At 42.0% G+C, this 16,656-nt stretch overlaps 1 protein-coding gene across 3 annotated transcripts in view; it reads left to right on the top strand.

Moving 5' to 3' along the window:
* Positions 1 to 16,314, top strand: part of CCDC92 (coiled-coil domain containing 92) — a 29,163-nt gene extending 12,849 nt beyond the window's left edge. For all 3 annotated transcript variants that reach the window (XM_066603361.1, XM_066603362.1, XM_066603363.1), the window contains exons 2-4: positions 5,317 to 5,479; positions 11,465 to 11,503; positions 15,114 to 16,314. In XM_066603361.1, coding sequence (XP_066459458.1) covers positions 5,350 to 5,479; positions 11,465 to 11,503; positions 15,114 to 15,886 — 942 coding nt within the window. In that variant the 5' untranslated portion in view covers positions 5,317 to 5,349 and the 3' untranslated portion in view covers positions 15,887 to 16,314. The remainder of the gene's footprint in view (positions 1 to 5,316; positions 5,480 to 11,464; positions 11,504 to 15,113) is intronic.
* The last annotated feature ends 342 nt before the right edge of the window (positions 16,315 to 16,656 follow it).

Below are 16,656 nucleotides of genomic sequence, written 5' to 3'. Positions count from 1 at the left end.
GATGAAGGAAACTCCTGTCACAGCTGTGGCAGAAGTCCGCGGCATTCTCCCTATGTTTTCAATGGGGCTGCCGCTGCCGCTGGCCCCATTGAAAGCACTAGCGATATGCCGGTTCTATACCGGCGTCTTTCGTGCGCTGCGAGGCGAGAGTTTTCTTGTACTCTCGCAGCGCAAGAAAGAAAATATCGCCAGTGAGCGTCCACCCTTAACGTCTGCGATCAGCATGAGCGCTGATTATGGCTGTTGCGGGGAATAGGGGTGTCAGTTGCCAGACAGCCGGAACCTGATGTGTATGGCTCCTGAGCTCGCCCCATACAAACCCTGCACTCATAGGGTTCATAGGTTAGAACTATCAAAGGCTCAGTGCACAAATATTGGTTGTATCTGGCCAGATATATAACCTGAGCCAGACACGACTAATAACATTGTTGTGACCATAGCTGGATAGAAATGGGCTGCGTAAAATGTTTTTCTGCCCAGCGCAGGGAGATGTTTAGCGTGAAAACTATGGGATAAGTTCTAGTATCAGTCTCCCGACCATGTTGGAGGAGGAGGGGGGCACCGACAGCTGAACATAAGGAAACCAGGTCTAAAAGAAAAGATGGCTTTATTACACACAGCAACCAATCGCAGCTCAGCTTTGGTTTATCATACTGCTCTGGGCCATAGTCAGCTTCTCTTAAACGGAGACCAAAGGTGCAAACTTTAGACCCTACAACTTACTTTCTATTTGTTTACGCCTTTCTTCGAGGACAGAATATTCAACTACGCTGATCCCAGTAACTAAATTATTAGACTTAAAGGGTTAACCTGTCACCTCCCTTCAGCACCATAAACTAAATTATGGTGCTGTTCGGGGAGGTAATGGGGACCCTGGGGATGTATTTTACTATACTCACCGGCTTCCTAGTTCCTGCACGGTTTCCGATTGCTGTGCTTTCCCATAGACTGACGTGGGAGATTAAAAATAATTGCTAAAAAACAATTGCTGATAGCGGGCGCTGTAGCGGATCAGGTCAGCCGTGACAGACAGCATTCTTCAGCATGCTGTAGTGATTAAAGCTGACTGGGTGTGTTACCAGTGGTTTTGTGAATGCAGAGTTTTTGAACATTTGTATCATAATTTGCATAGCTGCAGCGCCACTTATCAGTGATCGATTTTTTTTGTTTGTTTGTTTACCAAAAAAAAAGTTTAAAAAAATGGCTAGCATGTTGTCTGAAGTGGCCACTGCCTGAATTTCGTCTCATTTGGAGCAGTAGACGGCTCTTCCCCCAGAGGCCTCTAACTTGGGATAAGTTTAGTTTTGCTAACCCTGTTTGTTTAAATGACAAGTCTCTTTGTAATGCAAGTTAGTGGACCGATCCCAAAGTAGGGCTGTTAGGACCCATGGCTGGTTTAGCTTTTTATTTGTTTGAGGGGAAAAAAGCAAATTGAAATCTTTGCTTCCCCTTAAAAAAAAATCAAATGGACTCCACATTTGTATACTATTTCTGACTGATATGTATGACCGTTCCCTAAAAAAAAGTTATTTAATTTATTCTTTAAAGTGGTACTGCAAAAAATAAAAATTGGTTCTGTTGTAATCGTACCGACCCACAGAGTAGAGTTATCATCTCATTTTTCCGCGGTGTGTACACTGTAAAAACAAGACACCCCCACCTCCCAGAGATCGCTCAACTGAGTTTTTTCCATTTCACACCACTTAGAAATTTTTTTAATGTTTTTAGTACATTATATGATACATTAAATGGCACCATTAAAAAATATAACTTGTGCAAAAAAAAAAAAAAAGGCTCTCAGACAGACGGCTACGTCAATGAAAAAACAAGAGTTATGATGGGGAAGAGAAACCAGAAATGAAAAATAAAAAATGTCAGTGTCCTTAAGAGGTTAAAACTGGCATTTAATGTTGGTTTACTTACAAAATCGGTGATCGCTCAATTTGCTGTCTGTCTAGGCCGTGTCCTTAAGGGGTTAATGCAGTTGTCCGAACCTTGACCCCATGTAAATAGATATAAGTATACTGCATTGACGCTGCTGATCTCTATAGCAGTGACAGTGATGATATGGTATGCAATGTTAAAAGACTTGCTTTAAAAACTGGATTTTTTTGTTGTTGTTGCAGCAGACCTCTAAAACCAAGTCACTCTACGCCCCCTATAAGCATGTAACGAAGGGCCCAATATTAGTCGATGGCATCTGCTGAGCGAACAAAAAAAATACTGTATATTAAATTACAATTAAACAATGAAGACTTGCTGGCGCTGTCCAGTCTCCCAGGTATTTACTCGCCCCCATAAGAAAGTAACCGTGTTCAATAGGCAAGGTCAAGCTGCAGAGAAGTCTTATGAACTGAAGTAAACCCAGCAAATATTAAGTGGGAACACAAACTTTTAAGGAAAATCAAAGAAACCTGTCCAAAACAATAGGTTTGGACGGATGTCCCTGCCTCCTCCTGATAAATATACAGTCATGTGACTCATTCATGCCTCTTTGGGCGCCCCTCTAGGTTTTCCATCCGAGGGTCCCGTGTGACATGCTAAGAGCAGCACTCCGATGGAAAGCTGACCGGCTGCATAGGCTTATGAATCGGAGACCAAATCTACAAGCTGCTCTCCGTCGCAGAAGGTTTGTATCTGTTTCCAGCATTTTGGCCAGACAGAATAGTATAGCCAACTGCGCTATTCTGACAGATCAAACTTGTTGACATGGAAACCAAACCTGCAGCTTTGGTCTCCGTTTCACAAGGAACAGCCCATACAGCCATTCGACTTTCCATTTGAGTGCTGTTCTTGGCCTGTCAGACGGGACCCTCGGACGGGCGCCCAAACGAGGTGTGAATGTAGCCGTAGAGCTTCCTGCATTTACTCCGTAGTATCTATAGTTGTGGTTGTTCACCACATATCCTCTATATGAATACAGTGGATAGTGCGATGTGATTGGCACCGTTTTCTGTAAGGGCGTGTTTGCAAGTAGCGTTCGCCATAAAATTCTCCCATTTTCAATGAGCGGGGTGAATTCCATTGTAAATCTACATGTCGTACATGTGTATTTTGTCACAGCATTTTGCTATGAATCTGCAGCATATTGGTTGTGTATAGATCTCCTGTGAACGTTTTTCTCACAGCAGACATTTTCTACAATTCCAGACTTCCCTGCTGATTATGTTCAGTGGTTGGATGCGCCGGCATCCCTAATATGCATGGCTCCTATGTGTCATGTGGCGGAGGCCCTCATTCACCACTCAGCAGCTATTTATACACAGATTACACTGTAATCCCTTCATCGAAGACGCTCACCTGCGCAGGATTGTGTCAGGAAGACTTCTTACTACCGAGAGAGGTTGTAGGCGAAGAACAGTATCCATTCTGATGTATCCCGTATAGTGCGACTGCGACACAATATTCAGCGTGTAAAGCAGAATTAACTTGGTTAGTCTCACAGCAGATTGCCATTGCAGTTCTGCAGAATGCCAAGCAGTCAGTTGACTATAGTTGTGCAAACATATATAGTATACATGGAAATGTGCAAGTAGTTCTGGCATTCACTAAGTCCGTTCAGAATCGTATAGGGATTTCTGTGTGGGTTTTGTGTCAATCTGTAAGAAATCTACAAATCTTCCACAACCCATGCGTGGGAATGGGGTTTCTGCAACCAGTTTACATGCCACTGAAAATTTCCACGCAGATTTGTGTCTTCACCACAGAAGAGGGTGATCTGCGAGAAGTAGAAGAATGTTACTGATTCCCACATGTTACACACAAACACATTGGCAGATCAGTCCCATTTACTGGAATCCTCATGTGTATTTGGAGCACAATAAACTATAGTTCTGCGGCAAAAATCCAAGTACGGTGAAAGGAAGACAAGGTGAGAATTAATTACAGCAACATTAAGAGTTTTGGTTGTTGGCAAGTGAAAAAAGGGGGATTTTGGAGGTGGTTTTTGAGGTGCAGATGTCAGGAGCATACAAGGAGAGATGGATTATAGGACAGATCTGAGTCTCACAGAGCCCAGTCGCCTTGTGTGTGTGCCCTCATGCATCCATCGTCCCAACACCTCCTGACAGCCTGCCAGACGCTCTTCTCTACTGGTGGTCTGTCGTGGGTCCAGAGCCCGGTCGCCTAGTGTGCCCTCACACATCCACTGGTCCCAACCTCTCCTAACAGTCTGGTCAGAACTGCCCGGGTGATGAGCAATTTGTCGATACGACCGTCCAGCTTCTCACATTCCAAACTTTTAACTGGGTGAAACCTTTTTGATTGCATCATAGAGGCATCTAGTGGTCAACAAGCTCCACACAAGTGGAAAAAGAGGTCACTACACACAAGGAGCCTCTGAGAGCCTTTTTATAGGTGGAGGGTGGAACTACTTTTATGGCCTCAGGTGGCGATACCGTTCATCTAATCACGTCACAATGCTAATTATTTGTATATCAGCCTGAGATGTAACTGCAGGCCGAGCTTTGTAGTAAAACAACTCCTACCGGTAAGTGCTGGATGGTTTTCAACAGAGTGTATATTGTTGGGTGTCATTAGCGTAGAGATGGTACTGAAAGCCAAATCTGCTGATAGTTTGTTCAGTAGGAACTATGCAGATGAGAAAGAAGAGGCGACTGAACCCTGAGGAGCCCCAACAAGAGGAAGAGAAGAGCCAGCAAATGATCTACTGAACAAGCAGTCAGACAGGCATAGAGGACACTGCTGTCTATGGAGTGGAGTATACGGAGCAGGAGTTGGTCTACAGTGTTCAACACCACAAAGAGATGCAGAAAAATCAGTAGAAAGTAATTGCCGTTAAGGTTGGCCATCAGGAGACCCTTTAGTAAAGGCCATTTGTGTAGCATATGGAAACCAGTTTGTAAGGGGTCTACAAGTGAGCAGAGAGAGAGTTCATTAGGTGTATTTGTAAATAGTTTTTTTTTTCTGAGCTCCATATTGAGCAGACAATAGCAACTAACTGATATTGTAAAATAAAAAATCCTGTGACCTTCCCCCCACCTACCGTGTTTCCCCGAAAATATTATTTTTTGTTCAAAAAGGTTTAACTTTTTTACATGTATAGCTGCCTGGACACTATTTGAATTGACTTTTTTATTTAATTGTTAGCAGGGCTTAATTTTGGAGTAGGGCTTATGTTTCAAGCATCCTCAAAAAGCCTGAAAAATCATTTTGCATCCTCAAAAATTCTGGAAAATCATGTTATGTCTTATTTTCAGGGTATGTCTTATTTTCAGGGAAACATGCACATCATATGATAAATTCCATGTGTGTCCTTTGTATCCGTCTACATGATCTTGTATCTTTCTACCGCAGGCTGACACCAACCTCTCTCTAACAGTGCTCAAGATGGCGACTTCTAACCTAGAGAACCAATTACAGAGTGCCCAAAAGAACCTGTTGTTCCTCCAGCAGGAGCATGCCAACACACTGAAGGGATTACATGCTGAAATCCGCCGGTTACAGCAACATTGCACAGGTAAGAATAGAGGACTAGGAAGTCATCCATGATAAGGATGGCATGATGTCTGTGGGTCACTGGCAGGTTGTTGTCTCCCTCTCTTGTTTTGTGAGTTCAGCTCAACATGTGCCATTGGGAAAATTAACACCAAGTATCAACAAACTTCTCAGGGTTTGTCCCAGATTTCCCAAATTTACCACTAGAAGTTTTTATATGAGAAGATTTAAAGTCTGAAATGTTGTATAGTAGGGATCCTAGCACCATGCCTCTTGGTTAGAATGGAATAGTGTTAAATAAACGGATACCCAGAGTATTAGGCCACTCTCTCACATGCGCTTGTTACTACGATAACCGCTGTGTTTTAAACGCCATGGTAATTGCGGTACAAAGCTCCCAATGATTTAGATGGAGCCTCACAGATCTTCGCTCGAATGCTGTGATTTTTCGAGCGCTTTCTCATCTATTTTGCTGCGTTTTTGCATTTATTAACACACCCATCACAATGATGGGGTGCATTAAAATGCGCTGTGAACTCTGTGACATGTGTTCGAAAATGGCGATAAATATCGTGGCGTTTTGTCGATGCCGTGTGCAAGAGGGGCCTTAAGATGCACCATACAGATGGAAAAAACCATCCTACAAACCTTCAGATAAAGCTTTCCAAGGGCCACAAGGCAGATTAGTGTGTACAATAAAAGAAAAACAAGCCTGGTCTTTTAGGTATTCTGTTGCTGAGGCCAGTGATTGGCTGAAACGATCACAAGAACCAGAACTAGCATGTGACTGCTGAGGCCAGTGATTGGCTGGTGAAGCAGTCACATGAATAATGTATGAATTGGGACTTCAATAGGACTGGAGCAGCAGGACGTTTCTTTAACCCCTTAAGGACCAGGCTGTTTTGTACCTTAAGGATTGGTCACCTTTTATGGATTTTAGTCATGTGGTAGTTGTACTGTACTATTTTTTTTTTTCCTTTTAGCTACCAAAATTATTTTGGCTGTTATTTTTCTGTGACATATAGGGCTATCTTTTAATATCTTTTTTCACAGAATTTTTTTTCCGTTTTTTAGTTTTATTGGGGTAAAAAGCTTTAAAAAAATAATATTTTAAAATATTTCTAGTTTTTGTTTTTTTTTAATTGGTATATTTACGCTAAAATAAAGTATGGGAATGGGTTCCTCATTTTGTTTCAGACGTTTCGATATATAGTATGTATGGTTTTGGATTACAGGGAGCATACGGCGTTTTGGTTGGCGCCGGCTTTGGGTTGTTTTCTTTCTTATGTATATATTGTTGTTTTATTGTGTATGTATATGTATGTGTATATATAATATTATATATATATATTTTTTTTTTTAAATGATGTATGTAATGTTTTTTTTAATGTTTTTTACTATCTATGTCCCCCATGACGTTATATAAGACCTCTGGCGAACATTCAGATTTTTTTTTATACTTTTCCACTGTAGCTGGAGCATCCATAGGAGCCCCAGTTACAGGGGAAAACATCCCCTGTAGTGACATTAGTCACTGGCAGAGCTGATCCGGGTCTGTTACAACCCTGCAGCTCTGCTGTAGCAGGGAATCCCCGAGCTCGCATAGTGGAAGAAACACTTTCACTTTTAGTACATATCGCTCATTGAGCGATGTGTACTGAAGAAAGGAGGAGGCAGAAAGGGTTAAACCCCACTTCACCCTCCTCCTCCGGGTTATCAGCTGTGACTAACGGCTAACAACCCGTCCTGCTTCTGATTTATTACAGAAGCAGAGGCTTTAATTTCCGCCGCAATTTTAAATACAGCTGGGCTTAAAGCCCGGGGCCAACAGCCGTATATTTACAGTGCCTGGTCCCTAATGGTTTAACACACTTATCTGCTCTCTGGTCATTTTCTTTAACTTCTTAATACTCCATGATGTACAGTTACATAATGGAGGTTCAGGGTTTGTATGAAGGGGGATCAGGAGCCGGCTGTTTCTTGTAGCTGACAACCACCTGTAACAGCTGTTATCAGCCCCAGCGCTGTTTGCGGCTGTAAACACTTTAAATGCCACTGTCAATTCTGACAGCAGCATTTAAATGCCCTGATTGGAGTTCGGGGGTGCTGTTCGGTTGCTATGGTAGCTGGGGGCCTTCAGAAAGTCCTTAGGACTGCTGTTGCCTGTGGCATGGCTTGATAGATTGCCTGTCAGAGTGCGGTATAGTGTAAAACTATCGTATTACATCATACTGCAGCAGTGATCAACATATCACATGTTCTTGTCCTCTGTGGTGTCAACGAAAAAAATGAAAAAATCAGTTTATGAATGATTACAAAAAATAAAAGGTAATTTAAAAGTGTTAAAAAAAAACAAAAAACTTTTGCCATATCATCTATATATTTGATATTTGTCAATGGTTGGTTGTTTGTTTTGTTTGTTTGGAGCATCACGCACAAACTGTACGACCGATTGACATGAAATTTTGCACACAGTATAATCTGAAGAAAAAGGTTATAGGCTAAAAAAAATCTGAAATGTTGTTGTCTCGGCAATCTTATTTGCATATTTTTGCCTTTGCTTGAATATTAATGCAGCAACCTACAGACTTGATTTAGTATTTCTGGTTATTTCCAACAAGTAATTTCCACTAGAAGAGTTATACTTGGCGTTGACAATTTGTGTTTCAGGAAATATGTCCCCAGACAGGAATACATGGAGCAATTCAGGATTGAAAACTGTTGCCCATGGCAACCAATCACTGCGCAGCTTTCATTTTACCTCAGCAGAATAACAAGTGAAAGCTGAGCTATGATTGGTTGCTATTGGCAACAAAAAAAAGCACAATTTTACTCAAATCGGACCAGAACTTGTGATTTGTATATGACACACACACAAACAGATTTTGTGTAGCTTTCATTTTATCTCTGCATTAAGGATTAAAAGCTGTTGCCTACAGCCACCAATCACAGCACAGCTTTTATTTTACCTCAGCAGTATAATATACACAATAATAATCAGGTGTGATTCCACATATTTATGCGTACGTTCTGTTATCTTTTCTTACTTAAAATGTCCCGATTTGTATTACACACATATATATTTAAAAAAACACAATCTGTTTGTGTTGTATACAAATCCACAGTTCTGGTCCAATTTAAGTGAAATTTTGCATGAGTGTTCTTCAGCACCAGGCGACAGATACTGGCGGAATTAAAAATCGAAAACGCACAGACTTTCCCTGTAATTTTTATTGCCAACAGCAACTAATCACAGCGCAGCTTACATTTCTTATACTTCTGACGTAAAATAAAATCTGCGCTGTGATTGGTTGCAATGGGCAGATTTTTATTTTGGAGAACTTCCATAACAGTGCAGTGCTCGGCTCATTTTTGTCGCCCACTTTGTATATTCCAGGACTGCTATTCATAAAATCGCACGGGTATATCTACTAATTTATAATAAGCAAAAATTTAAATAAACCCCCCAAAACATATTTGGTATCGCTGCATCCATAAAAGTCTGATCTATTAAAGTAACGCATTATTTACCCCGCATAGTGGACGTCGGCAGAAAAAAAAAACATGCCTATTTTGTCACCCACTATCCAAGAAAAAATGTAACTAGAGATGAGCGAGCATACTCGAAAAGGCATACTACTCGAGCGAGTAGTGCCTTAGCCGAGTATCTCCCCGCTCATCTCTAAAGATTCGGGTGCCGGCATGGGGTGGGGAGGAACGGAGGGGAGATCTCTCTCCCTTCCGCTCCCGCCCTGCTCACCGCCACAACTCACCTGTCACCCGCGCCGGCACCCGAATCTTTAGAGACGAGCGGGCAGGTACTCGAATAAGGCACTACTCGCTCGAGTAGTTTGCCTTATCGAGTATGCTCGCTCATCTCTAAATGTAACAAAAAGCAATCAGAAGTTCACGTGCACTTCAAAATGGTACCAATGAAAACTACAGAACGCCCCACAAAAAACTCATCCTCCTACAAATATTTTGACAAAAAAATAACATTATGGCGGCAGAAAATTAAATTTTTCCCAAAGATATTTTATTTTTTAAAAGTAGTGCAGCAAAAATACTACATAAATTTGGTGTCGTAGTAATCCTACTGATCCATAGAATAAAGTGATCAGGTCATTTTTGCTGCTGTGTGTACACTGCAGAAATAAGACCACCCCAAAAGATGGCGAGATTGCGCTTTTTCTCCATTTCACTCCACATAGAATTAGTTTAAGTTTTTCATATGGTACATTAAGTGTAGCAATGAAAAATTCAACTTCTCCCACAAAAAACAAGCCCTCAGTCAGCTGTGTTGATGAATAAGTAAGAGTTAGGATTTCTTAAAAGTGGGGAGGAAAAATAGGGATCTGCGTCCTTAAGAAGTTAAACGTTTTATTTTTTTTTTAAAAATCCAAATGTGTACACACCTTTCTATGCAATATGTAAAGCCAGAGCTTGAGTGCTAGATCGCCGGGGAATCAAGGTGACTACTCTTGTGCATAACTGACAACTGTTGGATTTTGTTTTGTTCTTTTGTAAAGCCTTATACCCTTTTAGGGGAAACGTGTAGGCAGATTAATGCTTCCTTAAAGGGTTTCCCAAGATTGCACTATTGATAAGGTAACCTCAGGATAGGTCCTCAATAGTCGATCGGCAACGGTCCGCCATTCAGAATCCCTGGTGATCGGCTGATTGAAGTGATAGTGGTGTTCAGATGAGTCAATGTCTGGCATCTCATGTGACCAACAGACATGACATCACAGGCCTGTGAAGAGGCTGAAGCAATCATCTGAGCACCCTGGCCTCTTCAGTTAACCCATCGGCAGAGATTCCAAGCAGCGGATGCAAGCCGATGAACTATTGATGTCCTATCTTGAGAAAATCCCTCTAAACTGCAGGCTGCATGTAATAGTGACGGGCTGCGCATCACAATGAACTATGTTTTGTTCTTAAACACAGTAATGAGAAAATTTTTTAAAAGGTTGATGACTCGGGGAGAAGTGTCTGCTGGGCAGATCCCCTCTGGCTTCTCCCCACCTAGTTAAGCTGGATCTACAGGTTTCTTCCTATATACATATAGCGTGAAACCCATAAATCGAGCTGAACTGTGCAGAGAGAAGGCGAAGGAGTGCTGCCCAGCGGACAGTTCTCCACAAAGCCTTTTAAACAATATTCTCTGAAACACACAGCATTTCGGAACAAGACGCAGTTCACTGTAATAAGGGATCCTGTCGCTAGTTCATGCTGCTTGTAGTTAAGATAAAATTAATCTACTGGCAAGTTTTCTTTAAAGGAACTGTCAGATACTTTTAGCCCTATAAGCTGAGCTTATTGCCTGAAAGTGGGTGATCCATGGAGTCCGGGCATGTAAGTTATATACTCCGGCGATCCCCCACCGTGAAAGCCGCCGTTCAATGCAATATGTGATGCTAAGTAGTCCGCCCCTTATAAAAAGAGAACAGGTGCACTACTTAGCAGCTCGCTCAATGCATTCAGTGGTGAGTTTCAATGCTCGCACTAGGGGATCGACAGCGAAGATGAGTATAAAACTTACATCCCCAAACTTGGCAGGTCACCTACTTTTGCGCCCATAAGCTGATCTTATAGAGTTAAAAGTATGTGACCGTCTCTTTTCAAGGCGTTTTACCACTATGATAAGTTTTGCATATCACTAGAATTTGCCTTCATCCAAGTACAACTGACAGAATCCCCACCAATCCTGGTTAAGCACTGTGTCGCCTTCACTTTTTCTCTGCACAGTGATGCTTCTGGGCATCGGCTGTACTGGGTTCTGCAAAACGGCCCCCTTCACTGGAATGCAGCTGTGCTACAGCTCCCTGCACAACAGGGGACTGGGACTTCCCAGCAGGAGCCCCAGAGCTCAAACCCCCCCTCCTCCCCCCTCCCCCCCCCCCCCGCAGTGATCATAATAATATGATATATCCAAGCGATAATGACATAATAGATGGAAATGCCATAAGGCGTATGCTTATAAGTATTCTGATTTCTATTTCTACAGATCTGACTTATGAACTGACGCTAAAAACTTCCGAAACAGGTAAATATCTGTATAGCTGTGTTAATAAAGATATGATTTTAATTCATTTTCTGGTTATAAGTGTTTATGTACATGCTCCCAATATTCACTTCTGTTCAACATGGGAAAGAACAAGGAAGCCTTTCTTTACTAATCCAGTAGGTTCCCTCCAAGCTGAACTGATATACAAGTAGAACTGTATCAGAGGTTGTGGACAATGAAAGGCGGCGGGGTCTGTGGCGGCGCGGACTCCCCTTCCCTCACACTGCTGTCTTTGTAGCTCACATTCCTCCGCTCTGGAATTCTACACTGTAGTTGCTATCTGAGTAGACATGACACTCTGAAAAGGTAACAATGGCTTCCCTGCAAGTATAACTGCAGAGGAACAATACTAATGGTTTTCAGCAGTAAGACCTGCATCTAAAGTGCCTTTATGTGCCACAATAACAAAACTATTGGAATACGTTTCTGGGACCTAAACAGTTCAGGATTCTTCCAGAGATAGCTGTGCCTGTGGCTCCATCCACGATAACATTTGATGGAAGTAGCTGTGCTCACAGTTTTGTTCACATTATAAAGTTTCCTTATACACCACATTTTTCGTTTTCCCACACAGTGTGGCTATAGAGATTACTTTTAGAGCTTACCTGTCAGCATGCCGCATAAGCTATAAAAATATGGAGTGCACAAATCCACGCCTGCCATCCTCTGTGTTTGTCTCTGTACTGTAATAATCATTGCAAAAAAATTAATGGTAATTGCAACCACATATACTGGAAGGTGAGCAGGTAGTCCCAATAGTGGTTCTGTTTCTCTCAGAATAACACTGAATACTCTATCACTAGAAAGATGATTTTTGCCTCTCTGTATAAGATTCTTGTGAGTGTAGAGAGGTGTGCCTTTCTCTATTAGCACTGAGGTGTAGGTCCTTCCCCTCAGAAGACACTGCAGCACATTGAGAGGTGTGCCTTTCTCTATCAGCACTGAGGTGTAGGTCCTTTCCCTCAGGAGACTCTGCAGCACATTGAGAGGTGTGCCTTTCTCTATTAGCACTGAGGTGTAGGTCCTTCCTCTCAGAAGGCTCTTCAGCAAATTGAGAGGTGTGCCTTTCTCTATCAGCACTGAGGTGTAGGTCCTTCCCCTCAGAAGACACTGCAGCACATTGAGAGGTGTGCCTTTCTCTATCAGCACTTAGGTGTAGGTCCTTCCTCTCAGAAGACTCTTCAGCACATTGAGAGGTGTGCCTTTCACTATCAGCACTGACTTATCGCCAGTGATCACTGTGTTGAGGAATTTGGGATCACTGTTCACAGTCTGCAGCATGCCCTGTGCGATCTCTGAATCATCATGCGATTGCACGAGAAAAGAGTGGTTTACACGCGGTGCATTGTGGAAAGGCCCCTCCACAGTTTTTGATGCGCTTATGTAGCCAAAGCCAGAAGTGGATCCAGCAGAAAGAAGTAGAAGTCCTTCCCTTATTTTTACCATTCCTTTTTTGATCCACTTTTGTCTTTGGCTCAAAAAGCTGCTGGAAAAACTGCAACTGTTTTCCACAAACACCGAGTGTGAACCCATCTGAGTACAATGATGTTGTTGTGGTTGTTGTCTTTGTTTGGTTTCAGAATATTTGTTGCTCCTCTTGTGTTTTCCAAACACTTAGCCAACCCGGCAGAGTAAAAAAAAAATGAAATGGTGAAAAAGCAAAAAAATGGCACTCGTTTTGTCTGGGGTATAATTTTTAGAGTAATTTAAAATGGGTTTTGGTAAAATTACTAAAGAAAAAAACTCATCCTACTCCTGCAGTGGAACAGGGTGAGTAAGGACAGAAAGCTGAAGACCTATCTAATCCATCCTCCCTCCTCTGCCTGCCACCGTGCCTGTCAGTGTGACCGAAGCTATTTTCTGGGGTCAGACTATTGTCTACCAAACTAAAGGAGCAATAATTGCCGGTATTTAGGAACCCATTTGCAGCACAATGTACCGTGTAGCTGATAAAAGATCAATTTATGATCAGTAGGAAGCAGGATTTCGTTAAGTGTTTTCTGGAGACATGAACTCCATGCTGTTACTTTGTGTCACTCGGCAGATGATCTTCTGCATTTGTGTCCTACAATGTCCCTAGTGGGTTTCAGAAGATCATTTACAGTAGATATAAATGTTTCATGTAATCTTATTACAGTCTGCATCAATGGGTCAAACTGAAATGCGAAAATCTCGACCCTTGAACAACAAATGCCCTCTCCTTATTGATTTATGGGCCATTAGTGTCCTTGAGCGCATGCATCCATGCTGGCTCTGCTTGCAGACTGAAATCTGAGCTTGTGGGATACAAATACTGCAGTTTCATAAATGTTTTATTATTTCATATGGTGCGTGGACTAAACCATATCATACAGTGGAGGGGGAGATAAACGCTTTATTTATCCTATACAGAAGTTTTCACATGGATTTTTTTAAATTCAATTACACAAAAGTTTTTAATGTATAAATATTCAAAATAATGAAGAGGAGGAATAAGGTTTTATTTCGATTTCACAATTTTTCTTTAATTTCTGTTGGTACATATTAAAATTCAATTTTATAGACCAATAATGATGGCATTCCTCTTTTCTCGCCATTATTTAGCAGGAATGCTGCAAACCTTTCTCAGCGGAGTTTGGTGCAGTGGTTGATGAGACTTCTTGAAATCTCATCAGCATGCTGCAGAAACAAATCTGCAGCGTAACTTGACCTGCGCTGCGGCTTTTAAATCCACAGCATGTCAATTTCTTGTTACGGATCACCATGGATTTCATCTCTGCAAATGAGGGGATGAAATCCACAACTAAATCTGTGCATTACATGCAGATTTTGATGCAATCTGCACCCAAACCCACAACTGCGGAAAATCCACTACGTTACCATAGCCTTAAAAGCAGGCCTGCTGGGTTTATACACACAGATTTTAGATCAGGATGGTGTCTCAGATCAGGAATGTTAGGTTCTCTTCATATTATCATGGCTTCTTTCCTTAAAGGGGTTTTCCCACTAAAATTATTCAAAATGACTGATTTCCTGTGGGACCAACTGTAGTGATCATGGGAACGGTGTACCTCGAGACCACTAGAGAATGGATCAGTGGTGTACTTGCATGACCAACACTTCATTCACCTCTATGGGGCTGACAGAGATAGCCGAGCACTGCTCAGCTATCACCATGGACAGCGAGTGGAGCAGAGGATACACATGCACAATCCTGCTCCATTCATCCATTGAGTCGTAATGCTCCTTTCTCATGATCCCAAGGGATCCCAATGTTGTAAGGATTCATGGATACCACTGTATAATGTGCATGCTCTATACATGTTCCAAGTTGTGCAGAGCAGTAATACGGCACTCATAAAAAATTTTGGGCCCATGCTGTACCTCTGTACGTCTACAATTTCATATAAATCCGCAAAAAATTGTGCTAGGTCATATTGTGTCTAGGGGGAATACCTGTGTCATATGGGTAATGTGGTACCACATATAGAGTACAGTGAGCCAGTACCATGTAATACTCAAGAAAGAGATATTTCACATACTGTTTTGGATAAACAGCCCCTTTCCCCTCAATCCACTGGAATTATGTTATTTTTTCATTTATTTACAGGGGAGGGTTTTTCGAGAAGTGATGAGCTCAGGAGAAAATGTGAAGAACTGGAAGCTCAGCTAAAAGACAAAGAAACCGAGAACAATGAGCTAATTAAAGAGCTTGAGCAGAAAAATGCAATGATAATGGTGCTGGAAAATACAATAAAGGAACGGGAGAAGAAATATTTGGAAGAACTAAAAGTTAAAAGCCATAAGCTCAACATGTTGTCCAGTGAACTGGAGCAAAGAGCTAACACTATAGCATATCTCACGTCACAGCTGCATGCAACAAAGAAGAAGCTGCTCGGTACTAGCGGGGCCCCTGAAGCTGCTCCTCCGGGGAGCCCAGTAATGTCCTCCTACAAGCCATCTCCCCCAAAAGAAAAGTTACCCGAGACTCCAAGAAGAAGGATGAAGAAGAGTTTATCCACGCCTCTTAATGCTGACTTTGCTGAGGTCTATAGGCTTGGGGCAGATGGGCGTAAGATAATGTTGCGTGAACCTGTGGATGCAATGCCTGATCCCACCCCGTTTTTATTGGCAAGACAGACGGTGGACACGCAGATCATCAAAGAGCGCCCACATGTTATCCCTCCCATACGCTCTGATTCTAGTAGTCCAGCTAAAGAGAAGAAGCAGAAGGCCCATGTTGGGGTCGCCCATAGGATCCCACATGCAACCCCTGGCCAGAGTCAACTGGTTCACCAGCCAGAAGTTGAGACCTTAGCAGTGGATCAAGTCAATGCAAGTAAAGTGGTTAGGAAGCACTCAGGAACTGACAGAACTATTTAAACTTATTTATCCAAACCCACTGGTAAAACCCTAATGACGACGCTTTTTATGCACCATATTTCCATATCCAGTAAATACAAACAGTAGATTTGATTTCTTTTTTATTTTTACAATTACTTGATCCCCTTGCATGCCAAATATAAAGAGACATTTTGTTGATGACTAATACACAGTCCTGAACTCCTAATGGCAAATTACTCGATCACTATCAGCCTGTGTAAAGCTTGCTCCAACAGTAACTGACTATGCGACAAAGCACAGAGCTGCGGTACTACTAACTCAGCAATACTAGTGCAGCAAGCTGTATGAGGCTGCTTACTGCTCTGTTCTGTACACTGTATAACGATGCCTTTACTGGCCGAACGGCAAATCATGCAGATAAATGTATATGTCTGATCAATTTAATAAGACACTTTACTCAAAGTCAATGGCGGTGTTCAGAGGTTTCATTTACCCACAATGCCACTTGCTCTCATCCAAATTCTTGTTCTCTGATACTTTTCAGAATGATGTATGATTTTCAATGCAGTTAAAAGGGGTTAATATCCCCTTTTATAAACTGACTAGATTTTATGCTCTCTCTGGTCTTCAGCAGATCACATTCGTTTTTTCTAACATCGAAGGCAAAGAAAATCTATCAGTTGAGGTGCGTTTAGACGGAACAATTAGTGTTCAGACGAGCAAAAGTAGCTCTTTCACTTCTTGTTTGGTTTAAACCGCGCCCATTCAGTCATTCTCATTTACTTATACAGCGAATGGTAAGACTGAAC

Source organism: Eleutherodactylus coqui, chromosome 5 (assembly GCF_035609145.1).
Source record: "Eleutherodactylus coqui strain aEleCoq1 chromosome 5, aEleCoq1.hap1, whole genome shotgun sequence".
NCBI lineage: Eukaryota > Metazoa > Chordata > Amphibia > Anura > Eleutherodactylidae > Eleutherodactylus > Eleutherodactylus coqui.
This window is presented reverse-complemented; position numbering and strand designations above follow the sequence as displayed.